Genomic DNA, 27,067 nt, shown 5'->3' with positions numbered 1-27,067 from the left:
CACAAATAGGGATTGACAACATCACTGCAAGTTAAATGGTCTTGGGAGCAGGGGTGGTGGGGAGCTTTGTGGTCCTCTCTGAGGGATGCTTCAGCATATCCATGAAGCCAGGGCCACCTTGTCTTCCCTCACACTACACATGGAACAGAATTTCTCATCTCGGTCCTTTAGGGACCCTGGGCTGACTGGCGTCTCCCTTCAGAGTTACCTCAGAGAACTGCCATTGCAAAGCTTCTCTGAAAGCCCCACCCCTTAGCTTGAGTCCCCAAGTTGAAAGTCAGCTTTTAAAATCCGAGGAAGAATCTGCTTCTCAATGCCTCCATGCCTGGCGAGCAGGCTGGCTTCACCAGGACTGGTGCCTCAGAGACATCAGGCATAGGAATCTCTTCAGGGTGGAAGGAGCTGCATGTCCTCAGTTTAGGCAAAGTCCAGAGCAGACACTCCATACATCCTTGCGAACTTTACCCTAACCTTCTCTTCTGTAGATAAGATGTCCTCCATGCTGGGTGTCTTCTCCTTGGCTACTTTTCATAGCCACATTTCTTTACATCTGCACATAGTGAGATTCCTTATTGGAAGTATAATATACAATTTGGGCATTGGCTTTTGTTGTTCCTACACTTTATTTTCAACTGCTAGGTTGTCATTCAGCAGCCCTTACTTAGTTTATTAAACTTTCCCATAATTCTCTGCAGAATATGGTTCTTGTTTCTTTTCCTTTTCTTTTTTTCTGGTTTATATTACTTCTGTATAAATCTTGCCTTCTCCAGGTATGCCGATGTCCTCAAAATGTTTGATTCAACCAGGCTGGCAGAAGTTATAAATCCTGGTGGTGGGTGGCCTTGTTTTTTCTGACACGATGAATAGAGCTTTTGTGCATCCAATTATCTGAACCATGAGGATGTTCACGGATGTCACATGAAGCTTTCGCTTCCAGTCACATCTGAGACGGAAAGGAACAGCATTCTCACCTGCCAGGGGTCCTGAAGCCATCTCAGGATGCAAAGTTTCAGTTCTTGGCTCTTGTTAGACTAAATGTCCTTTCGGATTGGTGGATCCTTTAACTTCTTATAGACGGAGATCGGCAAAGCGGAGCAGGAGGGCAAGGTTCAGAGTCTGAAGAGAAGACGCAAGGCTCCTCTTTCCAGGAGGACAGCCTCCCTACTCTCCACTGTGTGTAGCAAAAAGTGAAGAACATGCACAAAGACGCGAACAGCCAGAGCAGGAAGTCCACACACTTGTCCTCCTCAGTGCTGCTCTCAGAGCCGGGATGCAGCCTGCTGGAGACATCAAGTTTTCCTGTGAAGTTCTCTGCTCTGTCAAAGAGGAGAAACTTCCTGGAGAAGGAATTTTTGAAGCAGGGATTTTGGATCAATGGGGGGATATTTATACACACCCATCTCTAAGTATTGACACCCCTGGTATTTTTGAGGCTGCCATTGCTTTTTTTTAAGTGTGTGTGTGTGTGTGTGTGAGAGAGAGAGAGAGAGAGAGAGAGAGAGAGAGAGAGAGAGAGAGAGAGAGAGAGAGAGGGAGAGGGAGAGGGAGAGGGAGAGGGAGAGGGAGAGGGAGAGGGAGAGGGAGAGGGAGAGGGAGAGGGAGAGGGAGAGGGAGACGGAAAATGAACTATATACACCATTAAACCAGGGAACACTGAGATTCAAAGGAACACTTAAGAGTATTTGGTTCAGTTCTGATGTTTTGCAAAGAAGGAAAAGAAGCTCAGATAGCCTGGCAGGGATCTCCTGACTCTTGGTTAGAACATCAGCTGGCCTGTGTAGACGTATTCAGTCCGTGTTGGTTGCACTGCGGACACAATGCAGAAGAATCCAGTATTGTCAAGCCCGTGATGTTTGAATGGACTGAAACATCGGCGTGTCACAATGGCAGGTGTCCTCTCTTCATGTGTGCTTAGGTTGGGGTACAGCTTTCATTACAGTTTAGGTGGCACCTTCTTTCGCTCACACTGTCCTGTGGAAGGCTGGAGTGGTGTGAGCTAGTCCACGCATGGCTGAGACTGACTTCGCTGAAGAAAGACAGACGCTCCAGACAAATAGGTCAGGTGCCTTGCAGAATTCCTCCCCAGATAAGCACCTTGCATGCAGATGAAGTCATTTCAGGAATCGTGGGATGGCTGCAGGGGAAAGCAAGGATAGCCTTCTCACTTTATAGAAGTTTACTAGTCTGCCTTGGGTCACCAGCATGGAGGATGGTTGACAAAGACAGGAAGGAATCCAGATTGCATACAGCATGAAACGTTTTCCTTAAACCATTGTGACCCTTCTCCAAAGGCCCCAGTGCTAGGGTATTTCCAACAAAGTCCAAATCAGAGGCTTCCATGAATAAGCAACACAAGATGGGCTAGAGGCCATGCCTTGAATATGCCTAGGCCAGCATGTTAGAGTAGAAGCTGGAGCTTTCTGTCATGGTCTTGGAGTTGCTGCGAGAGGAGCCGTTGGAGGTGAGATCCAAGGATGAGGGTGTGGCCTTGGGGCCTTCCTCGGGCTCCTCTTCATGGGCTCCCACCACAGTGGAGATGGTGGTCTCCAGGCGGCTGACCTTGTACACGCTGCTCTGTGTCTGGAGGTATCGGGTGGATTTCATTTCCAGCCCCTCATAATCACCTGCACTGATGAAGGGGCAGCAGCGGAAGGCGTGCTTGAAGCCCAGACGGAACCTGGAGAGGAAGGAAGGAGAGGTGAGCCCTGGGGTGGCCCGCTTTAAGAGGGCATTCCTCCCCACGGTGTCAGCTCCTCAACGTGGGATCTATCCAGGCCTGGTCTGTGTCATTACAAGTTCAAATGAATTCACATCTCTACATGGGCAGTTGCCAGGTGCAGTAAAAGCCTTTATGGGGGCATCCCAGATTAGGTTGTTTCCTCAGGCAGGTAAACAGAAGACATTGGGTTAACTGAACATCAAGGAAAACCAGCCCATACCATAGGTATTTGTGTGCGTTTACTGAACCGGTTGCCAGGGGCTGTGGTTTGAATGAGAAATGTTCCCCACAGTCTTGGGCATTTGGATATTTGGTCCCCTGTTGGTGGTGCTATTTGGATAGACTTAGAAGGTGCAGCCTTGCTGGGGAAAATATGCCACTGGCCTGGAGATTTCAAAGCCTCCATCATTCTGGGCTTGTTTTCTGCTTCCTGTTTGCTGTTGGAGATGTGAGCTCTTAAGCTGCTTTTGCCACCATGAATACTCTCTGCTGTCATAGTTCCCTGCCACGATGGACTCTTATTCCCCTGGAACCACAGGTCTGTATGAATCCTTTCTCCTCATAAGTCACTTTGGCCGTGGTGTCTTATTTCAGCCAATAGAAAGGTAACTAACACACCGGGCTCACGGTAAAAGTATGTATCAAGACGCAACCCTTGACTGCCAGTGAGGTTTTATTACTGTTTCCTCACTGGTTAAACATGGAGAATCATCTTCACTTACAGAGGTGCTAGGAGAGTTAACCAAAAGAATTGGAACCAGGCCATCAAGCTCTTAGGAGACGGAACTGTGGGATGACAGAGATGGTGGACAGAGACTAGTTCAAGAGGGAGTCACTCACGTACGCCTAAGCTTAACCGTCTCCTCCTATTGCCGCCTCATCTCTGCATCCTTCCCTGGATAGGGGTTGGATGGTTCTTTGGGTGACAAGTACACTGTAGCCTGGTGTCTCTACCTGGTGCTCTCTACCTGGAAACCCTGGCTTCTTTGCTGTGTTCTCTGTGTTCCTGGACATGCAAGATGAGTCTTAAGAAGTGACCCCGATGAAACAGTAGGGTGAGGAAACCCAGTGTGCAGGCTTGTTTACGTGCAAGAGTCCCAACATGCCCCCAGCCCGCTAATGTAGTCTCTAACTTCTAAAAACCAGAAGACTAAACATTGGGAAGATGGCTCAATGGGTTCGAGGGCTTGCTTCATGAATGTGAAGGCCTGATTCAAATCCACAGAACCCACGCAAAAAGCCAGGTATGTTTGTACAGTACTTTACCCAGATGCGCATGCATGTGGTGGGGTTTGGAGACAGAGAGATCACTGCAACTTACTGGCTGCCAGCCTAGATCTAGGTTTAGTTAAAGTCCTGACTCAAGGGAATACAGTGGGGGATGACAGAGCAGGACATCTGACATCCTTCTCTGACCTCCACCTGCAAGCACAGATACATCCCCACACATACAGATTTGCACCTCTGTAAGGAAACAAATCATGTCACGCATGAAGTTAAAGATGCCTTGTTTGTTTGATTTTTTGGAAAAGAAACCCAGCTCGATCTGGGCTCATGGTGTTGCAGAGCCCTGATGGGCATAGCTTCGAATGTGTGCTTAGCTTGCTACAGACCCGCCACTCTCTGTTCATTCTGGGTGTGGCTTAGGTGTGAAAGCATGGTCTGCTCACCTGTCGTTGAGGCAACAGTAGATGATGGGGTTGTACATGGTAGAACTCATGGCCAGCCACATGCTGGCCAGGTAGACCTGCTGGATGAACTTCTTCAGGTAGAGATCTGGGTTGATGTAGGGCAGGAGGAAGAAGACGTGGAAGGGCAGCCAGCAGATGGCGAAGGTACACACAACCACGATCATCATTTTGACCACCTGGGGAGAGGGCACAGCAGGCCTGTCAGCACTGTGGGGTGGCTTCTCTCCTCTCCCTGTCACTGTTCAGTGTGGGTAGGAACGGAGGTGTTTATAATACCGTCTTCTAAGGAGGCTGAAAGACCTTTGACACTCAGCTTAAGGATCCTGGTTACAGTTCTCGGAGTGTGGCCCAGGACTGCCATTGTTGCTCTCATGTGGGACTTGTTGGGAATTAAAGGTTCCTGGACCAATCCCTGTAGACTTATAGCCTGAGGGTGGAGCAGGAACCCTTCAGAGGACTGAGGTGTGCTGTTATGTGACCTGTTGGTCAATGTGTAGAGAAGACAGGGGAGAGATAGTGAGATGTACATGGGTTCTCAAGAGAGAAGGCATAGGGAAGGCAGCAGAGGCCTGGGCCAGGGGAGGAAGGGGCTGGGGAAGGTGTCTCGTCTGGAGACTGAAGCAGAGGAAGGAGAAGGGAGAGCATGGGAGAGTTCCTGTAAGGGCATATCCTGTGTTTAAAGAGGGTTGGAGAAAGGTCTGTGAGACCCAGGAGCCTGAATGTTCATGTCAGGCCTCATCATATGCTGAATCTCAGCACCAGTGACATGTGGTATGTGACAGTATTAGGTCATAGGCCTTTGGGAAGCAGCTAGCCACTGAGAGCAAAGCTTTATAGACAGGATTAAAGCACTAATAAGAGAGGGCCTGGAGCTCCCTTGCCTTTCTAATGTGTGAGCCATGAGCAGGAAGTGCCCTCACCAAACTCTGCCTTGGTCTTGGACTCCTGGCCTCTACAGCTGTGAAGACCAATTTCTCTTGCTTATAAATTCTCAGGCCAAGTTACTATGTATAGGCATGTGTGTGTGTAAAACTTGTATGTAGTTGAGTAGTATGTATGTGTATGTATGGGTGTATGCATATGTGCATGTGTGTATGAAAATTATACATGTGTATGAGTTTGTGTATGTTATCACATGTGTATATGTATATGAACATGTATGGGCATAGATGTGCATGTATATGTATGTGTATATGTTAGTGTGTATATGAATGTATATGAGTGTCTGCATATGAAGGATTGTGTGAATACACATGAGTGTATATATATACATATATATGTATATATTTGTTTCTGTGTATAAGTATGTATGTGTATGAGTGTGTATATTTGTTTACATGTTTGTATATGAGTATGTACACATGTGATATATATGTATATATATAAATTTATGTGTATGAGTGTACTTAGACGTGTATGGCATATGAGTATATGTGTAGAATGTTCATGAGTGTATATATGTATATGAGCATTTGTATGTGCATGTGTACATATGTATGGGTGTCTGTGTGTATGTGTATGGGTGTCTCTGTGTACATATATATGTGTGTGTATCTGTATATGTGTGCATATGTGTATGAGTGTATGTGTGTGTATATATGTATGTGTATGAGTCTGTTTTTGTGTGTATATGCACATGTGTATGAATGTTTATGTGTGTGTATGTGTAGGAGTGTCTAATATGGATGTATAGATGTGTATGAGTGTTAGTGTGTATTTATTGAATATGATGTATGTTGTATATGATGAATGTATGTGTATGTGTATAATTATGTATATATATGAGGGTTTGTACACGTGTATGACTGTATATGACTGTGTACATGTACACGTGAGCATGAAGGAAGGCCCTGATTTTCTCGCCTGTTTCTGAGGTCCAGAGATGCTTTATGGCTTTGGGGCTTCAAGCCGCCCACACTGTCAGTGCCTACTTGGCTTTTGCTCACCTTGCGTTTGGCAGAGACTTGCTCATGGTAGCGGTCAGAGGAGTCGCCGGGGATCTCACTGGCCCACAGTGTAATCCCCACCACAGTGTACGCGTAGCCGATCACCAGTAGAGGCAGGAAGTAGATCAGTACAGTCACGCAGATGTGGTACCTATAAGGTAAGAGAGGAGTCAGTCTTAGCAATAGCAGCAATTACAGTCTGTGGACACCTTTCTCAGCCTTGGCCACCGTATGGGGAGGAATACCATCCACTATCAAGAATGAATGGGTGATGGGCAGGAAAGAACAAGTCGATTTAATTTATATTCTTCATGTGGCCTCTCCGTATGTTCATAACTTTTCTTGTTTCTGTGAGCAAATAAATATCTGACAGGGAGCAACTTAGCGGGGGCAGTGTTGATTTTGGCTTACACTTTGAAGGGATACAGTCCACCATGGCAGGAAGCATGGCAGCAGGAGAGGCGGTTGGTCACACTGTTGCTGTAGTCAGGAAGCAGAGAAAAGAACTAGGCCTGGGCTGTAAAACTGGGGGCTCCTAGCATCTCACTTTCCCCAGCAAGGCTCCATCTCCTAAGGTTCTACAAACGTCCAAGGATGGCGTCACCAGACGAGGACCAACTGTACTAACACGGAGCCTGTGGGGGACATTTCACATTCAAACTACAGCAGTAGCCGAGGTTGGAGGAGGGCCTGGAGGTCCAGGTCTTTCTCCTCTGCCTCCAGAACAGATTGGGGTTGTAGGCGTGTACTACATCTTTCTGGCCCAGAACCAACTTCTCACCACTGGGGAAAAGACCCGTTTTCTCCTATTCTCTTACAGCCAAAGCTAACTTTCCCTTTTCAGTAGGAAGCCCATGTAGCCACGCCTCTCAGCTTCACCAGCACTCCACTTGCTTTCAATCATTTCTTTGTAATTCTCCACAGCACTGCCACATCTCCAGCCTTCTGTGAATATGAAAAATTGGCAATTTGGAAATATTTGAGGAGTCCTGAGCTGCGAGCTGCAGGATTGGTGAGGCAGAGCAGAAACACATTTCTTATATGCAGGCAGGCGGATCTCGGTTCCTGGAGCTCTCAGGGTGCCCTGGGTAGTAGTCACCTTTTTCTATAGCCACCACAGCAGTGACTATGTGTGGTGTGCCCAATTTGTTTTCTGTTTTCCCTACAGGTCTCTGTGCTGTCCGTGCTTGCAAAGGAAGCATTTAGAGATGACAGGGATGGAAAGAAGCAGAGAACAGACTAAGAGTTTCCCAATGGCCCCTTCCTGAAAGAACAGCTCTGTCCCTTATTGACTGGTTGAAAATTACCCAATGACCCAACACTCAGGCTATGCCTTGACCGGTCACTGCTTTGGGTTTCTCTTTGGGATCGTCTCTCGAGGGATGCGTGGGACCCCATGTTAGTTCTACTGTTGTCTAATTGGTGCCTTGTTCTTTGGCTCCACGTGGTCCTCATAGTTGGCCCTAGAATCCCCTAGAGGAATTCAGTGATTGCAAAGGGCTTGACATGAAAAACCAGCATTTATTTATTTTATGTATTTGTATGTGTGGTGCATACATGTGTGTACATGTGTATATGTAAGTACATGTTATATGTATGAGAATCTGCAGGCCATGGGTCGACCTTGATTATTTATTCTATGGCTCTCTACCTTAATTTTTGAGGTAGGGTCTCTTATTCAACATGGAGCTCACTGATTGGCTAGACTGGGTGGCCGGCAAGCTCTGGGGATTGTCCCGTGTCTGCCTCCCAATTCTGGGATTGAACCATCTCACTGGGCTTTTGGCATGGGCCCTGGGAATCTAAATCCAAGTTCTCGTGATTGCACAGAACTTTACCCACTGTTTTCCTTATGCCAAATCCCTGCCCTTATAGCAAATTCCCAGGAGATGCTGCTTCTGTTCCTGGTTCAGAAATTGAAAAACATCGCCCTGCACCAGTGGTTCTCAGCTTCAAATGCACAGAAGAGTCTCTACTGGAACTTTTAATGCCCAGTGGCTGAAGGTGTTTATTCAACTACCTGGGACTATGAGAATATAATCTGGAAAATTACCTAATTTATCATAATAGATAGCGAAAATGGGGAATTTCTATTTTCGGCTTTGAATCTGCAAGACTGATGAGTCCCTATGGGGAACCGATGGGTTTGTAATTGAATGACTTCATTAAAGTATGTGTTAAATTCGTTTTTTTTTTCCTGCAACTCATCCTCTGGCATCTGGGATCTTGTCGATCGGATGGGTAACTAAAACCTAGAGATAATACAAATAACATAGCAGCTTTTCCTCATCCTCCCTTCCCCCTCCCTGATACAGGATCCCACTATGTAGCCCAGCCCGGTCTATGATCTTGTGGTTATCTTCCTTCCTTGGGTTCCCTCAGATCCATGTACCATGATGGATCTTTAGTTTTCAATGAATAAATAAGCAATTTTGTTATTTCTTTGAAAACAATGAGCAATATGGACTTAATTTTGTTGTAAAAGGTGTTGCAGGGGCTGAAGAGGTGGTTCAGGTGCCGCGATGCTTTCTTCCCAAGAACGAGGGTCTGAGTTTACATCTGCAGAACGAATAAAGCTCAGATGTGGGTGTACCCATCTGTAATCCAAACGCCACAGGCAGATCCCTGGAGCACACCACACAGACAGCCTAGCTCGACTGGTGAGAGACCCTGTCTCAAAAAATAAGGTGGATGGTGACTGAGGAAGACACCAGATGTCAACCTCTGGCTTCCACGTGAGTGTTCAAACCTGTGTGTGCGTGCACATACATACATGGACATGTTCACAAACACATAGTGTTACAGTCACGTTAACCATTGCTGATTCTATTGCTTAACAGATAATTAAAGGTACTATAAAAAATCATCAGTTCTATTTCTAGTCACACACTTAAAGAAACAGAAACCCTGAGCACAGGTACTTATGCAATAATGTTTGTGTATAACATGGAGATGGCACGATACAAGTCAGCAGATGAATGGATAAAGAAATTGTGAATGATAAGTACTTAAGGTGCTACTCAGCCAGAAAGAAGAGAAGCATCCTGATATATGGCTGGCCTGGGCAAGCACTAGGCTAAGTGAATAAATGAGAACATAAACATAAAAGGGTATTCTGAGGGATTTCACGTCACATGACACATATGCCATAGACCCAGAAGGCAGAAAGGCATTCAGGGACTTGGGACACAGGGTAGGAATTCATACTCAGTGGGCACTGACTTCCTGATTGGATCAAGAAAATTATCTAAAAATGATCTGACGGGGGTGTTCTAGCTTTGTGAATGTTCTAACAACACTGAACTGTACACTTTGAAAATTATTTTTATTTTAAATTATGTGTCTCATATGTGGCTGGGTGTACCTCTGTGTACATCAGTGCAGTGCCCACAGCGGCCAGGAGGGCGTGTCAGATTTCTTGGGATTCCTTTAGGGACCTGAACTTACGTCCACTGCAAGAGAGCTGTGTGTTCTTACCCACTGGGCCATCTCTCCAGCCCTGAACTGTGCACTTTAAGATGGTTAGAATGACTGGTCTTAAAATACATTTTTCATAAAAAAATAACTATATAGAGTATTTCCATGTGACCCTCCTGGCCAGCGTTCTCCAGACACACAGGCTGCCAGCTCCTGTTTTATTCCTCCATGCACGCCCCAAGATGGAGCTACTCCTCGGGCGATGTTACAGTTTTAACAAACTCATAAACCTTACTCTGATAGACTCCTATTACACGGAAATTATTTAAAAGAAACTGTCCAAATAGTGTCTGGGACATAACACTTCTGAATGAGTGTAATTAAAATGAATGAAATCCCATCATTAGAAAACATAAAAGTAAATATATGCCACTGTAGTATGTGGTGTGTGTTTGAAGACATTGTACCATACTATGTAGTTAAGTGGAGTTACACAACGTGTGTGTGTGTGTGTGTGTGTGTGTGTGTGTGTGTGTGTGTACTCCAAGTTTTATTCTTTTAGAAAGCTGGTCAATAAACCTAAGTAATACTGCTTTGTGTGGCTTCACACCTGTTTTGGCTTTCCATTTTGATGTTTCTTAAGTTCTTTTCAGGCAATGCTCTATGAGCTCTCAGAAGTGATATCTGCTTTGGGAAAAGAGCTCTGGGGCCAGCGGTGCTTTAAAAGTGAGCCAGAGAAAGAAAGAAAGAAGCAGTCATGTGGACAACAGGCAGTGATGGAGGAACAGCTTGCCTAATTGTGGAGGCGTAGACACAGGTAGGACAGCACTTTGGTTTTAATTGTCTCTGAGACACGTCTACGGGAGATTCAGAAAGAGGGTATGGGTATCTTCCTGGCTTTGTTCCATCTACTTTACTCCTTTAAGCAGCTGTGGAAGCTTGAAACACTTCATATGGAGGGATCTTGCTAAAGACAGACCACATAGCCCCCAAATCCCACAGGTTCCCTGCCTCCGATACCTTAGTACCTTAATGCACACAAATCCAGGTTTCCCTGTATCTCACGAACACGAGTCACTTAGTGTTTAAAGCATCAACAGTGTCAGTTTCTGAAATAGTCCTCAACATGACTTGACGGTGTCTTCAGAATGCACTTGATGGGGGACTCTTGGTGCCCTGCAGCAGGGAATGAAGGAGGCCAGGCAGGCATGGACCTATGTTCCCCATCTTCGCTCTAAGGAGATAACTCTGAGGGTTGATGTGTTGGTGCCTGGAAGGCAGTAGGTAGAAGTTTTTAGCTGCTGAAGAACACAGACGTGATCCTAATTCCATGCAGCCCATTAGCTGCCTCTTGAGTATCCACTCCACGCAGGCATCATCCAGCGTCCCCTTGTCTACCCCATCACACGCCGCTCACTACCTCCAAAGCTGAGCCACCCCAGCGACCCTCGGGAGCTTTTCAGAGGTGCAGCCTCATAGGCTCCACCTTCCAGAATGTGCACGTCAGATTCATGTGCCAGTGGAAGCGGGAAGCACACTGTTCTCTCGGTGCACATTGGGAACCAGCTGCAGCGGAAACACTGGGGGAAGGGGTATGGGAAGCCCTTTGTCGATATTGAGACAATGTAAAATAGATTTACAGACAATCATTTAGCAACAGCCTTAGCTATGTAGTGTTTTGTTACTAAGTGTGTGGAGGGTGAGATGGGTGCATAGTTTCCATCCCACTGGTCAGGGGAGCTCCCTGGAAGAGGAGCTTCTGGGTCAGTAGACAGAAGAAGGAAGCAGGCAGACCCAGGACAGCAAGGGGACGTAGTAGGAACAAAAACCTTGTGAGCATGAAGGCACTGAGGGAGGGTCTAGGCGTGAAGGGGTGACATCACCGATGCCCCAAAGTGAATAAAATGTGGATGCTGTGTGTGTGGAGCGTCACTGGGGGTTCTTAGCTACAAAGGAAGACAGAAGACAGATCATGAGGGACATGTTGTGACAGGTTAGAGAATTGTTAATTCTGAAGCTGATGGGCAACCATGAAGCTGCTTCTTACAAGGAATTAGCTGGCTCAGGACATGGTAGAACTTCGGTGGAGGTGGACAAGGCCAGAAGAACCAGTGTTTTGGATGCTCTGTGGTGATCTGGCAGCAGGAGACATAAAGGACATAGAGGACAAACCGATGGATAGGAGGGAAGGGATGCTGTACATGTCACAGTGGGATGAAGTAGATCTGGGTACATGGCTGCTAAAATATAGCTGACTTGGCTTTCTGTCTTAGAGGAGGAGAGACTGGGGTTTTACATATATGCCCACTCAAGGCCAAGGCAGGCCTGTTAACCATCTGCCTACAGAGGAGCTAATGTGTACATGTACAAACATGCACTCTTAGCAGGCTTATGGGGGAATTGACCTTGAGGGGAGACAGGTAGATGTCTGGATCTAGAGCAAGAGGAGACGTCTGGGCTGGTATTAGATTAGAGGTCCATGAGATGGTGAAGTGATGTGAATGGCCACAAGAAGGGAAGAGGCCAACTTTAGAGGTACAGGCCACAGATTAAGAGGCTCCAGGGAAGACGGCATCTACCTTAGAGAAGAGGGAGGATGAGGTTGTGAACCTTCTGTCTGGCTTTGGGACATGGAATTAGGAGGACGGCGATTAAAACAGGTGGGATGAGTCATGGGGAGTGCGGAAGAGGAGACGGTGTCTGGAGACTCCATTCTTAATGGTATTAGCCATGAGAGGGAGGCTGGAGGACAGTAGGTAAGTGCCAAGAGATGATGGCATGCATTTAGTTGAAGAGGCAGGAGAAACAAAGACCCCTGTCCCTTGTCATGCTGTCTGCCTTCAGAGTTGAAAATGCTGTAGAGAGAAAAGCAAAATAGGCTCCAGCAGAGAGAAGTCAAGCCCCCATCTACACCCCTTCTCCTTCTGTCCTCAGGGACAGCGGGGTGGGGTGGAGGGGGAGGGGGTGGGGGATGAGGGAGGTGTATGGTAGGGAGGCAGGGAGTGCTTGTCCGTGCTCCTGTTGCAGTAAGGTGGTCAACAGTCCTCACTAGGGTTTGACTAGGTGGATGTGTCAAACAAACCCCACAGGAAGAGCTTCCATCCACTTTGTATTGCTGAGAGGGCAAATGAGAGAGCTTTTGATGAGGCCGAGGAGCCCACTGTGATTTGGGATATGTATAGGAAGACAGAAGTCTAATTTGGGGTGAGGCAGAAAGACTGTGGAGTTGGTGGGGGAATAAAACCACCAGGAATGGAAGCAATAGTGGGAAGGATATGGGAGAGAGAAACGCTAGCCCAGTTGCTGGAAGAAGGACTTGAATATCACAGCTGGCAAGGAATTTCCTGTGGGCACCGACTCTGTGCTTTGTAAGGAATGGTGATATCTGGTGAGTCTGACCAGCCTTATGCTGTCCTACACTGATTTTACTCTCCAAATCTCTGGTAAAATGTGCACTACCGAACAGCTCCAAATAGTGTGGGAGTGGAGGAGCAGAACTGGTTTAGTCTAGAGGCGGCTGACTTGGGAATGAGGTAGACAGCTACCACTAGGTGGTGATGGACCAATCAGTGGTTCCTTTGGGTCACTGGCATTTCAGTAACTGGGCAACTTAGATTTTTATGTGCTTGGTCCACAGTACAACCTGCATAGTCCACCCACTCTCTCCATAGCCCCACACGCACAGTGCAGTTTTCCAGCCTACGCCTTGTGCAGCAGGAACTTTGAAGATCCTAGAATATCGCAGCCCTGTAGAGGACAAGGCTGTGTTTTTTTTTTAATTTTTTTTTTATTTTTTTTTTTTATCAGAGATGTGTTTGCTCATCAGTGATTGGAACACCAGAAGATTTCTCCTCAGGGCTTGCCTTTGTACCTTACCCACCCTCAGGTGCTCTACAAGGGTCTGAACTCTGCTGCGATGCTCTGTCTAAGGTTGGGTTGACTGAGTCACCGTGTTCTTACTGGGTGAATGACCAGGGTATACATCTGACATGGGCTTGTGCCTCAGTGCCCACAGCCTAACATGAGTGCTGAGCTGCAAAGGTCTGATTTCTCAGTGGCAGAAATGAAGCTTGTGCTTTGCACACGGTCAGACACAGAAAATGAGCTGTCTGTCTGTCTGTCTGTGTGTGTATGCTCATGCACGTGCATTTGCATGCAGAAGCCAGATACATGCTTAACTCCTTCAGGAATGATGTACCTCATTATTCTGTTTTTAAACTTTTTGTTTGTTTTATGTGTTTGAGTGTTTGTCTGCATGTGTGTATGTGTACCGCTGTGTACCTGCTGCCTGTGGAGGCCAAAAGAGGGAGGGCATCGGGTCTTCTGGAACTGGAATTACAGATGATTGGAGCCGCCATGTGGATGCTGGGAATGGAACTCAGGAGTAGAACAGCCAGTGTTCTTAACTGCTGAGCCAGCTCTTACTCCCACATCATTTATAACTAAAATGTACACTTATTGATTGATTTCAAGAATGCATACAGTTCAAAGGACAACTTGCTGGAGTTGACTCTTTCCCTCTATTACATGGGTCCCAGGGACTGAAACCATGGAGTCAAGCTTGATGGCAGATGCCTCTACCCACTGAGTTAGCCCATCAGCTTGTTCCATCCTGGGTTTGACCCAGGATCTCTTGCAGGGACCTGGGGCTTGCTGATGATTGGGTTAGAGTGTCTGTCCAGTGAGCTTTTCTCTGCCTCCCTGGCATGGATTGCCCACCACACCTGGCTTTTTTTAACATGAGTTCTGGGAATCAAACTCCATTCTTTATGCTTGCACGCAGCTGAGCAATAAAATGAACAGATTTTATGTGCTTCTATTCAGTGAATACCACATGCTGACCAGACCATCTTCCCAGCCAAAACATGGCTATTTGGAGCAGGGCATTGCTTAGAAACTGCTTCAAATAGTGCCACTGAATAACAATTGATATTTCCTCATATGAGTGGGTTCAGCCATAAATGTGGGTGTTGCCGCTGTTTAACACTCCTAGTATTCCCAGGGGCCGGAAGAAACACTTAAAGCTTGAGGTCGTCCTGTTTATAATAACCTGTGACTAATGACTGTTTGTGTCCCCAGGTCTAGACCAAGTGCCAGGAATCCTGGCTTCTCTGCAGAGTTCCCAGTCTTACTGTTATGCCTGGGGAAAGTTTTCTCTCTACTCGAGAAACTGCAGCAAAACAAAAGCTAACTCATGGTCAGGGATCTTTTCTTCTGAAGATCTTTGGTCTGCTGTGGACATTGGTGTGAGGGGCGCAGAAACCTCACACATCCAATGCCTGACGTGGGAGAGCACACCTGTCATTCCAGGATCTGAGCAGTGCAGTCAGAAGGATGAGGGTCTAATGGCATCCTTTGCTATATTGTGATTTCAAGGTCAGCTTGAGCTGCAGAAGACCCTGTCTTTAAAAAGAAAGTCACTCCAAACCAAACCAAAACGGAAGGAGGATTCCCCAGTCTCTATGTGCAGAGGTTTCATTACAGAGGGGTGGAAAGGGGACTCAACTTTATCACCCGGGGCTGCAGGTGAGAGATGACTGCTTCTCCCTCTGTTCTATATTGAAAAATTAAGGGGTAGGGAAGGTAATTGCCTTGTTCAAGCAATTTAGAACTGGAATAGGAAGAGAAGCCATAAGTGTCACTTTCTCATCCCATTTTCTGTCTGCTCAGACGCACTGAGAAGAACCAAGCTGCTCAGGTCAGAGAAACCACGGGTTTCCAAGAATGAGTGAAGATATCCATATAAATATTTTCCGCTATACTCAATAATAATAGCGGATAATTCATTAAAAAGCATGGTTTAAAAAATTCAGATTCTAAATAGAATTTCACCAAGATGGGTGATTTGGAAAGCGGCCAAATGGATTCCAGTTTATGTGTGAGTTCCTACTCTATTTCCATAGCTCTGACTTGTCTTGGATCCTGAACCCAGAGAGGCTGTCAGCTGTCTGACGTATGTGGGAAAGATAAACACCCTTCTTTCAGCATAAATAGCCTATTATGCCACGAGCCACATAGTTGCTGGTCTATGGTTTCCATGAAAGAATTGAACAATGCAGCTGATATGCTTCATAGAATTAACCCAGAGGATGGCATTAATCAATTTGAAGTTTGCTGGGAGCTGTACGTGAGAAGACAAACATTCTTAATATGTAGTGTTGACAGAATTTTTGCCCCCTACCTTCTCAAGTTGTCCAAAGAGAATCTATTCATTTTCCGCACCACTTTTTGTACCTTGTCTTACAAAAGAGAGGAGATTTACTGATAAAAGAAAAGCTCAGCTGATCTACAGGGCAGCGATAGAAAGTGTGTGTGTGTGTGTGTGTGTGTGTGTGTGTGTGTGTGTGTTGCATGGAGAGATAGAGTTCAAAGCGATGACTTATGTATATGAAAGCCTCAGATTAGGACCTGGAGAGCCCCTCAGTGGTTAAGAGTAATTGGTGCTCTTGCAGAGGACCAGAGTTTGGGTCTCAGCACCAATGTCAGGCAGCTTCCAGCTGTAAATACCACCAGGTTCAAGGTATCTGAAAACTGACCACCTCTCCAGACCTGGGATCCTATGGGCTCGCCAACATGTCTATCTTACTATTTTTTTCTCTTTTTTAAACATGAGTTCTGAGGCATCAAACTCAGGACCCTGCATTTGTAAGGCCAGCACTTTACCATCTGATGACTTATCTCTCCAGGCCTAGTATCCTGATTGTGTCAACTCCCATATTCTTCACTTATAACCCCTCATGGCTCAGTCACCCACACGGGTGGCACCCATAGTCTTCTGAACTGACTGTGTGAAGCAGACCTGGGATGATCCAGTTTCCATTGGTGTGGTGGGCGGCAGTGGGTGGGGAAACAGAGATGTCTCTTTTCAATTTGTCATTTGAACTAGAAAATCAGGATTGGGAAGTAAATAATTGGCCCCACAGATAGGGAACATAGCCTTTGTCCATGTGAGGCACGCAGTTTAGGTCCTGATGGCTTCTGATTTAAGGCAGACATCCGAATCCTTCCTTAGAGACATAGTCCCTAGAGACCCTTATTACAGTTCAAGAGAGAACAGCCATTTGTCACACACTGATGGGCCCCCAGGGGAAGTGGCTGGCTAGCTGGCTGCTGGGACATCTCTCTGAAGAGCATTTACTCTGAGATGTTCTCCCCAGCCGAGGGACTGGTTCCAGAGTTTGATCCCAGTGGCTTGTTTGTCATTGTGTGTAGTCACCTCACTCAGGCTTTCAAGGACATGATTTGGGGCCAGTGAGATGGCTCAGTAGGTAAAACTTCTTACCTCAGTAGGTAAAACAATGCTGATGTCCACACGAAAGGAGAAAACTGATTGCTGAAAGTTGTCATTTGATCTCAAGGCCTGAAATAAATACTAAGTCATCTGTCCTGCTCTCTGTAAACCATAAATTAGGTCTTAGAGTCACATGGCATCCTCAGTGGCCGAGACTAAACACGTGCCCTAAACTTTACTAATAGTCGCTTGGTGGGGGTCAGGGAGATGGTTTAAATTGTAAAGAGGATCCGAGCTTGATCCCCAGAACTTAGGCAAAAAAGACATTCATGTTGGTGTGCACTTGCAATCCTGGGGCTGGGAAGACAGACAGAGATGGGACACAGGGATTTGCTTGCCAGCCTAGCCTGCTTGGTTGAAAGATCCTGCTTCAGAGGCCGGAGAAATGTGAGAAATTGATACCTAAGGATGTACTCTGACCGCCACATACTCACGCATGCGCACGTGCGTGCGCACACAAATGCATATGCGAACCTCCGCACAGGTCACCTTTTCTTTTTTATTTTTACAACTTATTACATAACCACACGAAGGGGCTGTATTAGCAGATTTCCTTGGCCGCTGCATCTGCATCTGCACCCAGGCACTTTTGCCGCAGAGTGCCCGAGGCGCACCAGCCTGACTTTGCAGAATGAGAAGCCTCCCACACGAATGTTGACTGGTGCTGTCCTAACTTGTTGCAAAGGAACAATTTGACACCGTGCATCCCTGTCATTTTCATTTCCTGAAACTCCAGCCTTCAACAAGAAGCCCATTAAGTTGAAGTTTTAGACGCAGGCCTCCAGCTGGAGCATCTGGGTGGACCCAGGCCCGTGGGGGAGACAGAGCTCAGACTCTGCGTCCACACAGCGTGACTCTGCAGCATGGGGCTGATTCTCCAGGCAGACTGGACCTGAAGCTCATGTCACTCGAGAGACATTGTGTTGAGATGTCGCATTTTCAGCCCAGGGAGGTAGGGAGCTTTTGAGAAACAGCCACGGAGGAGTGCTCTGACATAAAAACACAGTGTGATGTGGATTTGTGTTTTGAAGTAAGAATAATGTTTTTCATTCATTTTGGGAGATGATGCTTCAGAACAGGATTCCTTCCAACCCGATCTCTCTCCTCTGTCACTGTCTCTGTTTCTTTCTCTCTGTCTGTGCCTCTGTTTCCATCTGTCTCTGTCTCTGTCTCTCCCTACTCCTGAGAAGGTAGGTTTAGGCTGTAGGTAATTAGCCTGCTATAATGGCTAATATTGGTTGTCAACATTTACAGGATCTAGCATCGCCTACAAGACAAGCCTCTGGGGATGCCTGTGAAGCCATGTCCAGGTGGCTTAATTGAGGTGGGAAGACTCCCGGTAAACATAGGCAGAGTCATCACATAGGCCTTCGACTGCAGAATTTAAATGATTATTTTATTCTTAATTATGTGGGTCTGTGTTTGGCTATGCACGGACGAGTGCAGGTACCCATCGGGGCCAGAAATGGCTGTTGGAGCTGGAGTTTCAGGCAGCTGTGAGCCACATGATGTGGCTTCTGGGAACTGAACTCAGGTCCTCCTCAAGAGCAGCAAGCACTCTTAACCACGGAGCTGTCCCTCTAGTCCTATCCTCAGACCTAACCAGGAGAAAGGGAGCAGAGCAGCAGTTTTATCCCGCTTTGCATCCCAGCGGATGCTTGGAATTCCTGCTGCCCTGTCTTTCCCACCACAGTGGACTGCATCCTCAAACTGTGAGCCAACGAGAAGCCTGACTACTGCAGCTTTCCTTTGTCACACGCAGGAGGGGCTGTGTGTGTGTGCAGACGGTTACATTTCCTGCCTGGAACAGAGCATTTCGGGATAACAGGATCAAAGAGCATCTAGCTCTATGGTATAGATAGATAGATAGATAGATAGATAGATAGATAGATTGATAGATAGATAGAAATTAATTAGTCTTTTGGTTTTTAGATTTTCTAGGTTTACCTGTGTTTTTTCCTGGTTTCAAAACCTTTAGCCTTCCATCAGGAAAACCCTTAGTTCCAACAAAGTGAGACAGATGTGAGGCCTCACTCACCTCTTGTTCTCCCAGCCGCCCTTCCTTCTTCATGGTGGCAGGCCAGAGGGCCAGGTATCTATTTCGATTGGAAATTACATTGTATCTACAGACCTCAAAGTTCAGGACAGGTAGAGTAAATAAATAAAATTTTAAAAGAGACCCTGACCAAATTAAATTAACCATGGAGACTGGCGCAGACTGGGTGATACTCCTTCCCTCTTGCTCTCTTCAGAGCAAGAAATACCCCTTCCAGATTCAGCCTTACCCCCTTTGAGATCTTATATGGGGCCTCAGCTCCCCTGACTGTATTAGATGATGTTACTGAACCAACATGTCTTGGTGCCATAGTAATAATGATTTGTGTGCCAGGCTGAAAGACCTACAGGTGATACAGAAAGAAATCTGCTCACAGCTGACAGCCCCGGAGACCCCTGAGACATCCCATCAGTTCCAGGAGACTGCAACTACACTGAGCCCAGACACTCGAGCCTCGATGGAAAGGACCATACCTGGTGCTGCTGACCACCCTGACAGCTGTCAATTCTCAGCCCTCACCAGCCGTGTACTAGCTGTTAGGGCTGAGAGCTGGGACCTAGAGGGAAATTCAGTCGTTTGTCCTGGGTTCTATCAGGATAGGTGTGGGATAGGCTTGATTTTCATTACAAATGATGTAACATTACATATGTTAGTACTCTTAATACTTCTTGGGACTGTGCCTCAGGGATCACAGTCTGTATAAGTTTAGAAGTTCTAAAAGCTAGTCATGACCTTGGTGTATAGGCTTAGATAGTGTCCAGATTAGAATCCTCATGTTAAGACAACAATACCAAGCTGTTATGCTAGATGAAGCTGAGTTCTCCATGAAGTTCTAAGATTAGAACTATTAACAAAAAAGGAGAAGGGAATGTAGAACTAGAGTTTTAAAAAGGTTACTCATTGTCAGAGTCCGGATGTGCAGGGCCGGACGTGCTTGAGGGAGAGCCAGAGATAGGACTTGCCAAACCAGCTATCAGCCCCAAGGACATTGACCATCTGTAGCCACCCCCCCCTTCCTTCACCCCCCTGAGTGAGATGAGCCACTCTACCTGCCTGCCGAGCTGCTAGAGAGCACATACTCCTTGCTGATGTAATTTCGCGCCAAAAGTAACTGTGCACCATTTGAAATGACCAATCATGTGTAACCGCTCGAATGCCCCTAACCTCCCCTATATAAACCCCCGAGTCTGGAGGCTCGGGGTTGATTCCTCTGTCTCCTGTGTGAGATACGTGTTGACCCGGGATCCCGCTAAGACTCGGGATCTCGTTAATAAAGCTACCTCTTGCTGTTACATCAAAAAAAAAAAAAAAAAGATGCAGTCCTTTGAGTCAAGGAAGTAGCCCTGCCGTGTATAACAGTATAGGCTTACGTCTTCTTATGCTCAGTAGGCTATGGCAAGGGGCTCGCAAGTCCAAAACCTGCCTGGGCTGCACATATAGTACATTCAAGGGCATCCTGGGCTGCTTAGGGAGACCCTGTCTCAAATTAAATATGAAAACCAGAGTTGGGATGTAGTTCAAGAGAAGGGCCTTTGATTAGCATGTAGGGGGTCCTGAGTTCAAGCCACAGTGCAGCCAAACAGATGAAGACCCCCACCCCCCGCCAGAGACTGACATGGAACTGTGACAGGCAAGAAGCAGCATCCCAGACAACCAAGCTTTCCCCTCAAGCATAGATTTGTACTTGGACTCGCCTTTGCTGTTCTGTCCCTCCTGATCTTATGTGTGACCTGGAGAGAGCGCTTCTTAGTTAGAGCTTGGCCTCCCCTAACTGAACACCCACACTCCCGTGCCCAGCACTGTTGCACACAGGTTGCCGCACAGTGGATGAGTCTGCACTAGCGGCAGCTGGGATTCTTCTGCAGCGTGGCCCTGGAGAGCCCATCTGCCGCGCTACCCATGCAGATGCTTCTGTACCTCTCCGTCAGAGAGCTACATGGTTGAACAGACTCTGCACAAACCTCAAATATTTAATGACTTACATGGAAACCACACACACACACACACACACACACACACACACACACACACACACACCTTGGTGATGGATGCTTAGCAAACTGTTTTGAGGTACAGCCTCGTAGTCAACACTCAGGTATGTGTTCCTCATTTCTGCAACCATGCATCAAATATTCTCCAATGCTTTTCTGTCACTCAAACCTGAGACGCTGCAGCTTCAGTGATTGACAACAGAGCCAAGCCCGCCTCTCTTAGGTTTCAGGCGTACTGTGGATTCAGAGGAACCATTTCAAGTATGAGGCTAGCCTGTGCTCTAGACATGTGCTATCATGCCAATGATCACCTCTCCTTTATTTTCTCCCACAAGCTGCCCCATTAGGCAGTTTCAGCAATGTGAGGGACTTTGCATAAGCGTGCAATGTGATTATCCATCCCTTCATTGCCAGACCTTCCCAGAATAAATCCTTCTCCCCTCAGGTTGCAGCAGCAGGAAGAGTAAGATCTCTGACCCATTAGGAAGGGAAGAGACAGGCAGAGCTTCAAAGCCTGCGTGCAGTATCCAGTCCTTATGAACCTAATGCTAGCATTGGTGTCTCTGCTGATTCTCCGTAGGTTTCTTGAGACCAGAGCACTGGATTTTATGCATGGATTTTCACGTTTTATGAGCTGAGTGATTTTTCTCATCATACCAGGCCTCATCTAATATATCTGCAGAATAGAGGTGATGTTACAATTCTCCAAATGGGAGCTTGTGGGAACCGGATGGGACTAGTCAGGGACTGGAGAAATGGCTCAGTGGTTAAGAGGATGAGCTGCTCTTGCCAAGGACATGAGTTCAGTTCCCAGCGCCCTCATGGCAGTGCACAATTGCCGGTAACTCCAGTTCCAGGAGATCAGATGTTTTCTTCTGATCTTCACAGACACAGCACTTGAGTGCACAAAGCCAGACACACACACATACACAAAATAGTTAAAAATAAAAATAACATCTTTAAAAAGATGTTATTCTTGTACATTGCCTTGTACAGTACCCATTTCATAGTAAAAATTGATAAAAACTGAAAATTATTTTTTAAAAATCTAATTTTTATTCTGTAGTCCACATTTCTGATGTTTCCTCCTTCTGGGAAGACAGTTTTCTCCCAGGCAACCTTGGTTGGCTTTCTTGTGCTCCGTCTTAACTTGCTTGAATCACATGATTTCTGCCATTTTTGTTGTTATAATTGCAGTGCAGAGCTGAACCCTTGGCCCTGGGGATGATAAACGCTCCTTCCTTGTCCATTAGAAGATGAATAACCTTTAAAGTGGTTTCCAAGCCATACGTGTCCCTGGTTTTATTTATTCCTTTTCTGATAACTGTGGGAAATGCTGAGTACCACGACTTGTCTCTCTCTATCCTGGGTGAAGAGATCGTTCTGTCCCTTTAGTTTGCTTCCCTCTGCCCGGCATTTATTGAGGTCACAAATCCCAAAGATTCTCAGAAGTCTAAGGCAGAGTACGATAAAGTAATTTCAAAGTCCATCAGAGGGGAAGAGTGTGGTGGAATTACACACCTTTCCAAATCCTGCCTGTGGGTGATGCTTTCTCAATATGAGGGAGCCATAACATTAGGGGGAACTTACCCTAAAGGTGGCTGATCCAGTTTCATGTCTGTTGTTCTTATAAAATACCCCAACAAAAAGCAACTTAGGAGAGAAGAGGCTTATTTCAGTTTACAATTCCAGTTACAATCCCTTCGTCAAGGTAGGGACCACAAATTAGTCACAGCACACTTGGAGTCAGGAGCGAAGAGAAGTGAGCGCATGCAGGCTCACTCGCTTTGTGCTCAGTTTCTCTATTCTCACACACTTTGGGACGCCCTGTCTAGGGAATAGTGCTACCCAAAGTGGGCCCTGTCTTCCCATATCAATTAATTTAATTAAGACATGCTCACAGGCCGGGCAAATGTAGACAATTCCTCACTGGGCCTTTCTCCCCAAAGGATGCCGGGTTGTGCCAAGCTGACTTCTAAAGCTGACGATCACAGTATCTTCACACAGAAGCCACACAGCCACCTTCATTTATTTTCCATTCATTTGTCTGAATTTTGTTTTTTCTTTCATGATAGCTCAATGACAGACCTATATTTTTTCTCTGCGATGCATGTTCTGTTCTGATTGCATTTTGATTTCTAATTTCTGTGACATATATCCCTTTGAGCACATGCACGTGGCTACAGGGTCATAATGTTCACAATAGGCCTCCATAATAAGTCTCTTCAGTGTCCCTCTCTCCCCTACTGTGGGCTATCACCTGAGGCTTAAAGCTCAAGTGTTAAACTTGGCAGTTGGGTCAGTACCACCACTCATAGTATCCTTCCTGTTCCCCACTGCTGGCCTTTCTCCGTACACCCCTAAACCAGAAGTGGTTCCCAACACTAGCTCCATCCACCTGGGACAACTGCTGCCCCAAATAGCTTGTGACCTCTGCTTTCTTGATTCCATTGTTCTACATTTAGTCTTTCTCTGGAAGGGGAGGTGCCCACATTCACCCCTCCTATTCAGATATGATTAATGTACTTCTCAGGAAAAGTCCAAAATGGCCATCTAGACCTAATGTCTTCTGCTCTTCCTCTAGGGTGAGTCATTTCAGTTGTTCAGAGACTGGTCTTCAGGGGAAAATTCTCAACTTTAGAAGCTTTCTGGAAGGCTGATCCTGTGGTGCTCTTTGCTGGCATCTGGGGAGAAGAAACACTCCTGCTGTAGAAGTGACATTTACTAAGCAGCATGTCAGCTTGGGGGATGGGTCCTTGCCAAGAACAGAGGAGGTAGCTGGAAGCTGTTTTGAAGTAATCAAGCTTCCCTAATTTTGCATCCCAGCACTGGAGGAAGCAGGTACTCTCCAATCCAGCAAGAGGCTGATACCTATCTATTATACTTCAGGATATTAAGGTCGGGATGGAGTCAATGCTTACAGAAATTAGAAATCAAAATGCAATTAGAACTTTCTAATTAACCTCATATAAATATTTATAAGAACAGGATTCAATTTCAAATGGCTGGAATGCCGAATGTGTCTTTGAAATTTGAGGAGCTATGTTACTACTGCTCACCCATTCCATCCTGGGAAAAACATCCCCAAAGACAAAAGGATGTGATTGAGATTGAACACACATGCACATGTGCCCTGCACGGACACACACACACACACACACACACACACACGCGCACACACACACACACACGCACACACACACACACGCGCACACACACACACACACACGCACACACACACACACGCACACACACACACACACACGCACACATACCACACTTTCATATCTCCCTTTGGGCACTTCATGTTTGTATGAGTGTTTCAATCAGGGATAACAGAGACACTCCTTGCTTCCTAGGGCAGTTAAAAGGAATCAATAGGAATATACTTAGGAAAGTTAAACACAAAAAGGAAACGATGTTCTTGTATTAGTTACTTTTCTCATTGCAGGACAGAATCGATTTAAGTGGGGGAAGGGTTGCAGCTTCCAGGTTAAGGGAACAGTGCAGGCAGTGTGGCAGTGGAGTGAGAGATGGCTAGTCACATTGTGTCCACAGTCAGGAACCAGAGATATACAAACCCTGGTGATCAGTTCCTGTTCCCCTTTGTGCTCAGGCCAGGACCCCAGCCTTTGAGACTGGGGCTGCTCACAGACACACTGTCTCTTCTGTTTTCAATTAATCTTCTCCAGAAATATCCTCAAAGAAACGCCTAGACATGTGTCTCCCCAGTAAGAGTCTAAGTTCAGTCAAGTCAAGGGAAGTTAATCACCACAGTACCCATGACTCATGGGCAATAATTCTTTTTTATGGAGCAAGTAATTTGCAATGTAATTGTTACTTAGCTGTTATTTATTGCAGATAGATTGGTATACGTGCAACGAAAATGTCCTAAACTATGTGGTCTGGGATGGGGAATCTGGGAGCAAGGAAACCATTGGCTGGCGCCCGGCAAAGCAATAGGAGAGATGGTGTTAGAATGGATGAGTTTGCCAGGAGGAGTCAGGGAAGAGCCATCCTCACAAACCCAACTAGGAGATTGCAACACATCCAGGCCACATGACAGATTGTTTGAGAGAATAATGGGCACGTCAGTCAATGCATCGATCTCGCAATCCGTCACATAGGTGCTTAGCAGACAGGCAGAAGGAGATCTGGGCTGGCTCCACAGGGAAACTGCGATTGAGTGAGAAACATGATATAAGCTAACAGAATTAGAGGCAGAGTCAATAGGACATTGTATGAAGTCAGAGCGTAGCGAGGCCCATTCCACTGTTGTCGTAGCAGCAATAATAAACCCCAGTGCATTGTTCAGGTAAATGGGATCCTGGGATCCACACTGGGTCCTTCCAGGATCAGCCCCACCTTCATATATGGTAGGTGATGGTTGGTTTTAATGTCAACTTGCTACGGTTAGGATCACCCGAGGAGGGAGCCTCCATTGAGGAGCAGCCTAAATCCCTGTGAGAAAACCTGTCTGAAGTGTGAACAGCGTCTTCAGGAAGCAGCCCAGATAAAGGGAGGTGCCTTTGGCTCATCTGGCACCACCAAGCTAATGTCCCCTGCTGCTGCTGTCCTCCTTCAATGGCATCAGGACCAGCATTTCTGGGCTTGCATCGTTGACTGAGGACCAGCGATTTCCAGAAGTCCTCCAGGTTTTTGGTGACAGGTTAGGACTCCTAGACTTCTGGACTGAGAGAAAGTGGGTTGTCAGCCCTTCCAGTGTGAGATAGCCACTGTGGGATGACTCCAACGACTGAGGCAACCATCGAGCCTCAGAGGGAACGACTTCCGAGGACCCAGCATCTCAGCTGTGAGACAACAGTTGAAGGAGGCCGATGTAATGAAATACATTCATCCCAGTGTTCTGTTCCTCTCACCTTGACTAATACAGGTGAGAATCCACTGAGAAGACATGCATCATAGGCCCACAGGCAATAGATAGCTCCTCCCATTTTGAGGGACCTTGGAATCCCCTGGGACAGCTTCTGGTGCCTGTGTGAGCTTTTCTCATTGACTGAACCTTCCAAAGGGTGGATGGTGTCACTCATGCTGCCTGGTAGGTGGCCAAAGTGCACCTGTTCTGAGTATCTGACTCAGGAAAAGCTTGGATACAGTCATTGGGGAGCACATATGTAAACCCTCTCTAGACAGCCAACAGCCAGGGTCTGTGCTGTCCTGCAAGGCCAGGCTCCCAGAAGAAATCCAAGTGTTCACAATTTGTTTTTGGGACACCGTTAAGTTGTAAATTCTCAAGGCAATAGGGAGAGGTTGTAATGAATGTTGTATCAGCTTGGCTTGTAAGGTTTTAAATATTTAGACATGATAAGCAGACTAATTCTAGTTTCTGGTTTGTCAATATTAGCGGCAGGCCTGATTTTTGCAATAATTTGGAATCAGAGGAGACCACCATTTCCTAAGAATCTGCATTTCCTGAGGCAGGTTGACACATCGCAAGGATTCGGGGAAGCCTGTCAGAAGCTGGTTTTGAAGTAATTAGGCTAACCTACTCAGACGATAACTCTGGAAGAAGGGGTTACTTTCTAACTATGCCAACTGTTTTTTCATGAACATTGCTAACCCTCCAGGATGTTAAGAATGGAGGAAGAGGACTGGAGAGTATTGTGAGCGCTTGTTGTCCTTGCAAAGCACCTGGGTATGGTTCCAGCTCTCACATGGTGGTTCATAACCATCTGAAACTCAAGTTCCTGCGGGATCAGATGCTCTTTTCCGGCATCCACAGGTACCAAGGATCCACCTGGAACATATGCACGCAGGCAAAACACTCATACATATAGAACAACAAAAAAAGTCTGAACACTTAAAAACAAAAGAATGGGAAGAGGCTTAGAATCACTGAAGTCAGCTGAGATGATTGGGGATTGGGAGGACTCGGCCTGAGATCTGACTTTTGCCTTGAACTATGTATTAAATGAAGAAATAAAAATCCCAATAT

The 27,067-nt window shown here is 46.4% G+C and overlaps 1 protein-coding gene across 1 annotated transcript in view; it reads right to left on the bottom strand.

The window, feature by feature from the left end:
- Positions 1-730: 730 nt before the first annotated feature.
- Tacr1 (tachykinin receptor 1) overlaps positions 731-27,067 on the bottom strand; it is a 168,614-nt gene continuing 142,277 nt past the window's right edge. The window contains 3 exon segments of the mRNA NM_012667.3: positions 731-2,677; positions 4,390-4,586; positions 6,357-6,507. Of these exon segments, the coding sequence (NP_036799.1) occupies positions 2,386-2,677; positions 4,390-4,586; positions 6,357-6,507 (640 nt within the window). The 3' untranslated portion in view covers positions 731-2,385.

This window comes from Rattus norvegicus, chromosome 4 (assembly GCF_021556685.1).
Source record: "Rattus norvegicus strain SHRSP/BbbUtx chromosome 4, alternate assembly SHRSP_T2T, whole genome shotgun sequence".
NCBI lineage: Eukaryota > Metazoa > Chordata > Mammalia > Rodentia > Muridae > Rattus > Rattus norvegicus.
Note: the sequence above shows the minus strand (reverse complement) of the source record. Positions and strands in the feature narration are given on the sequence as shown.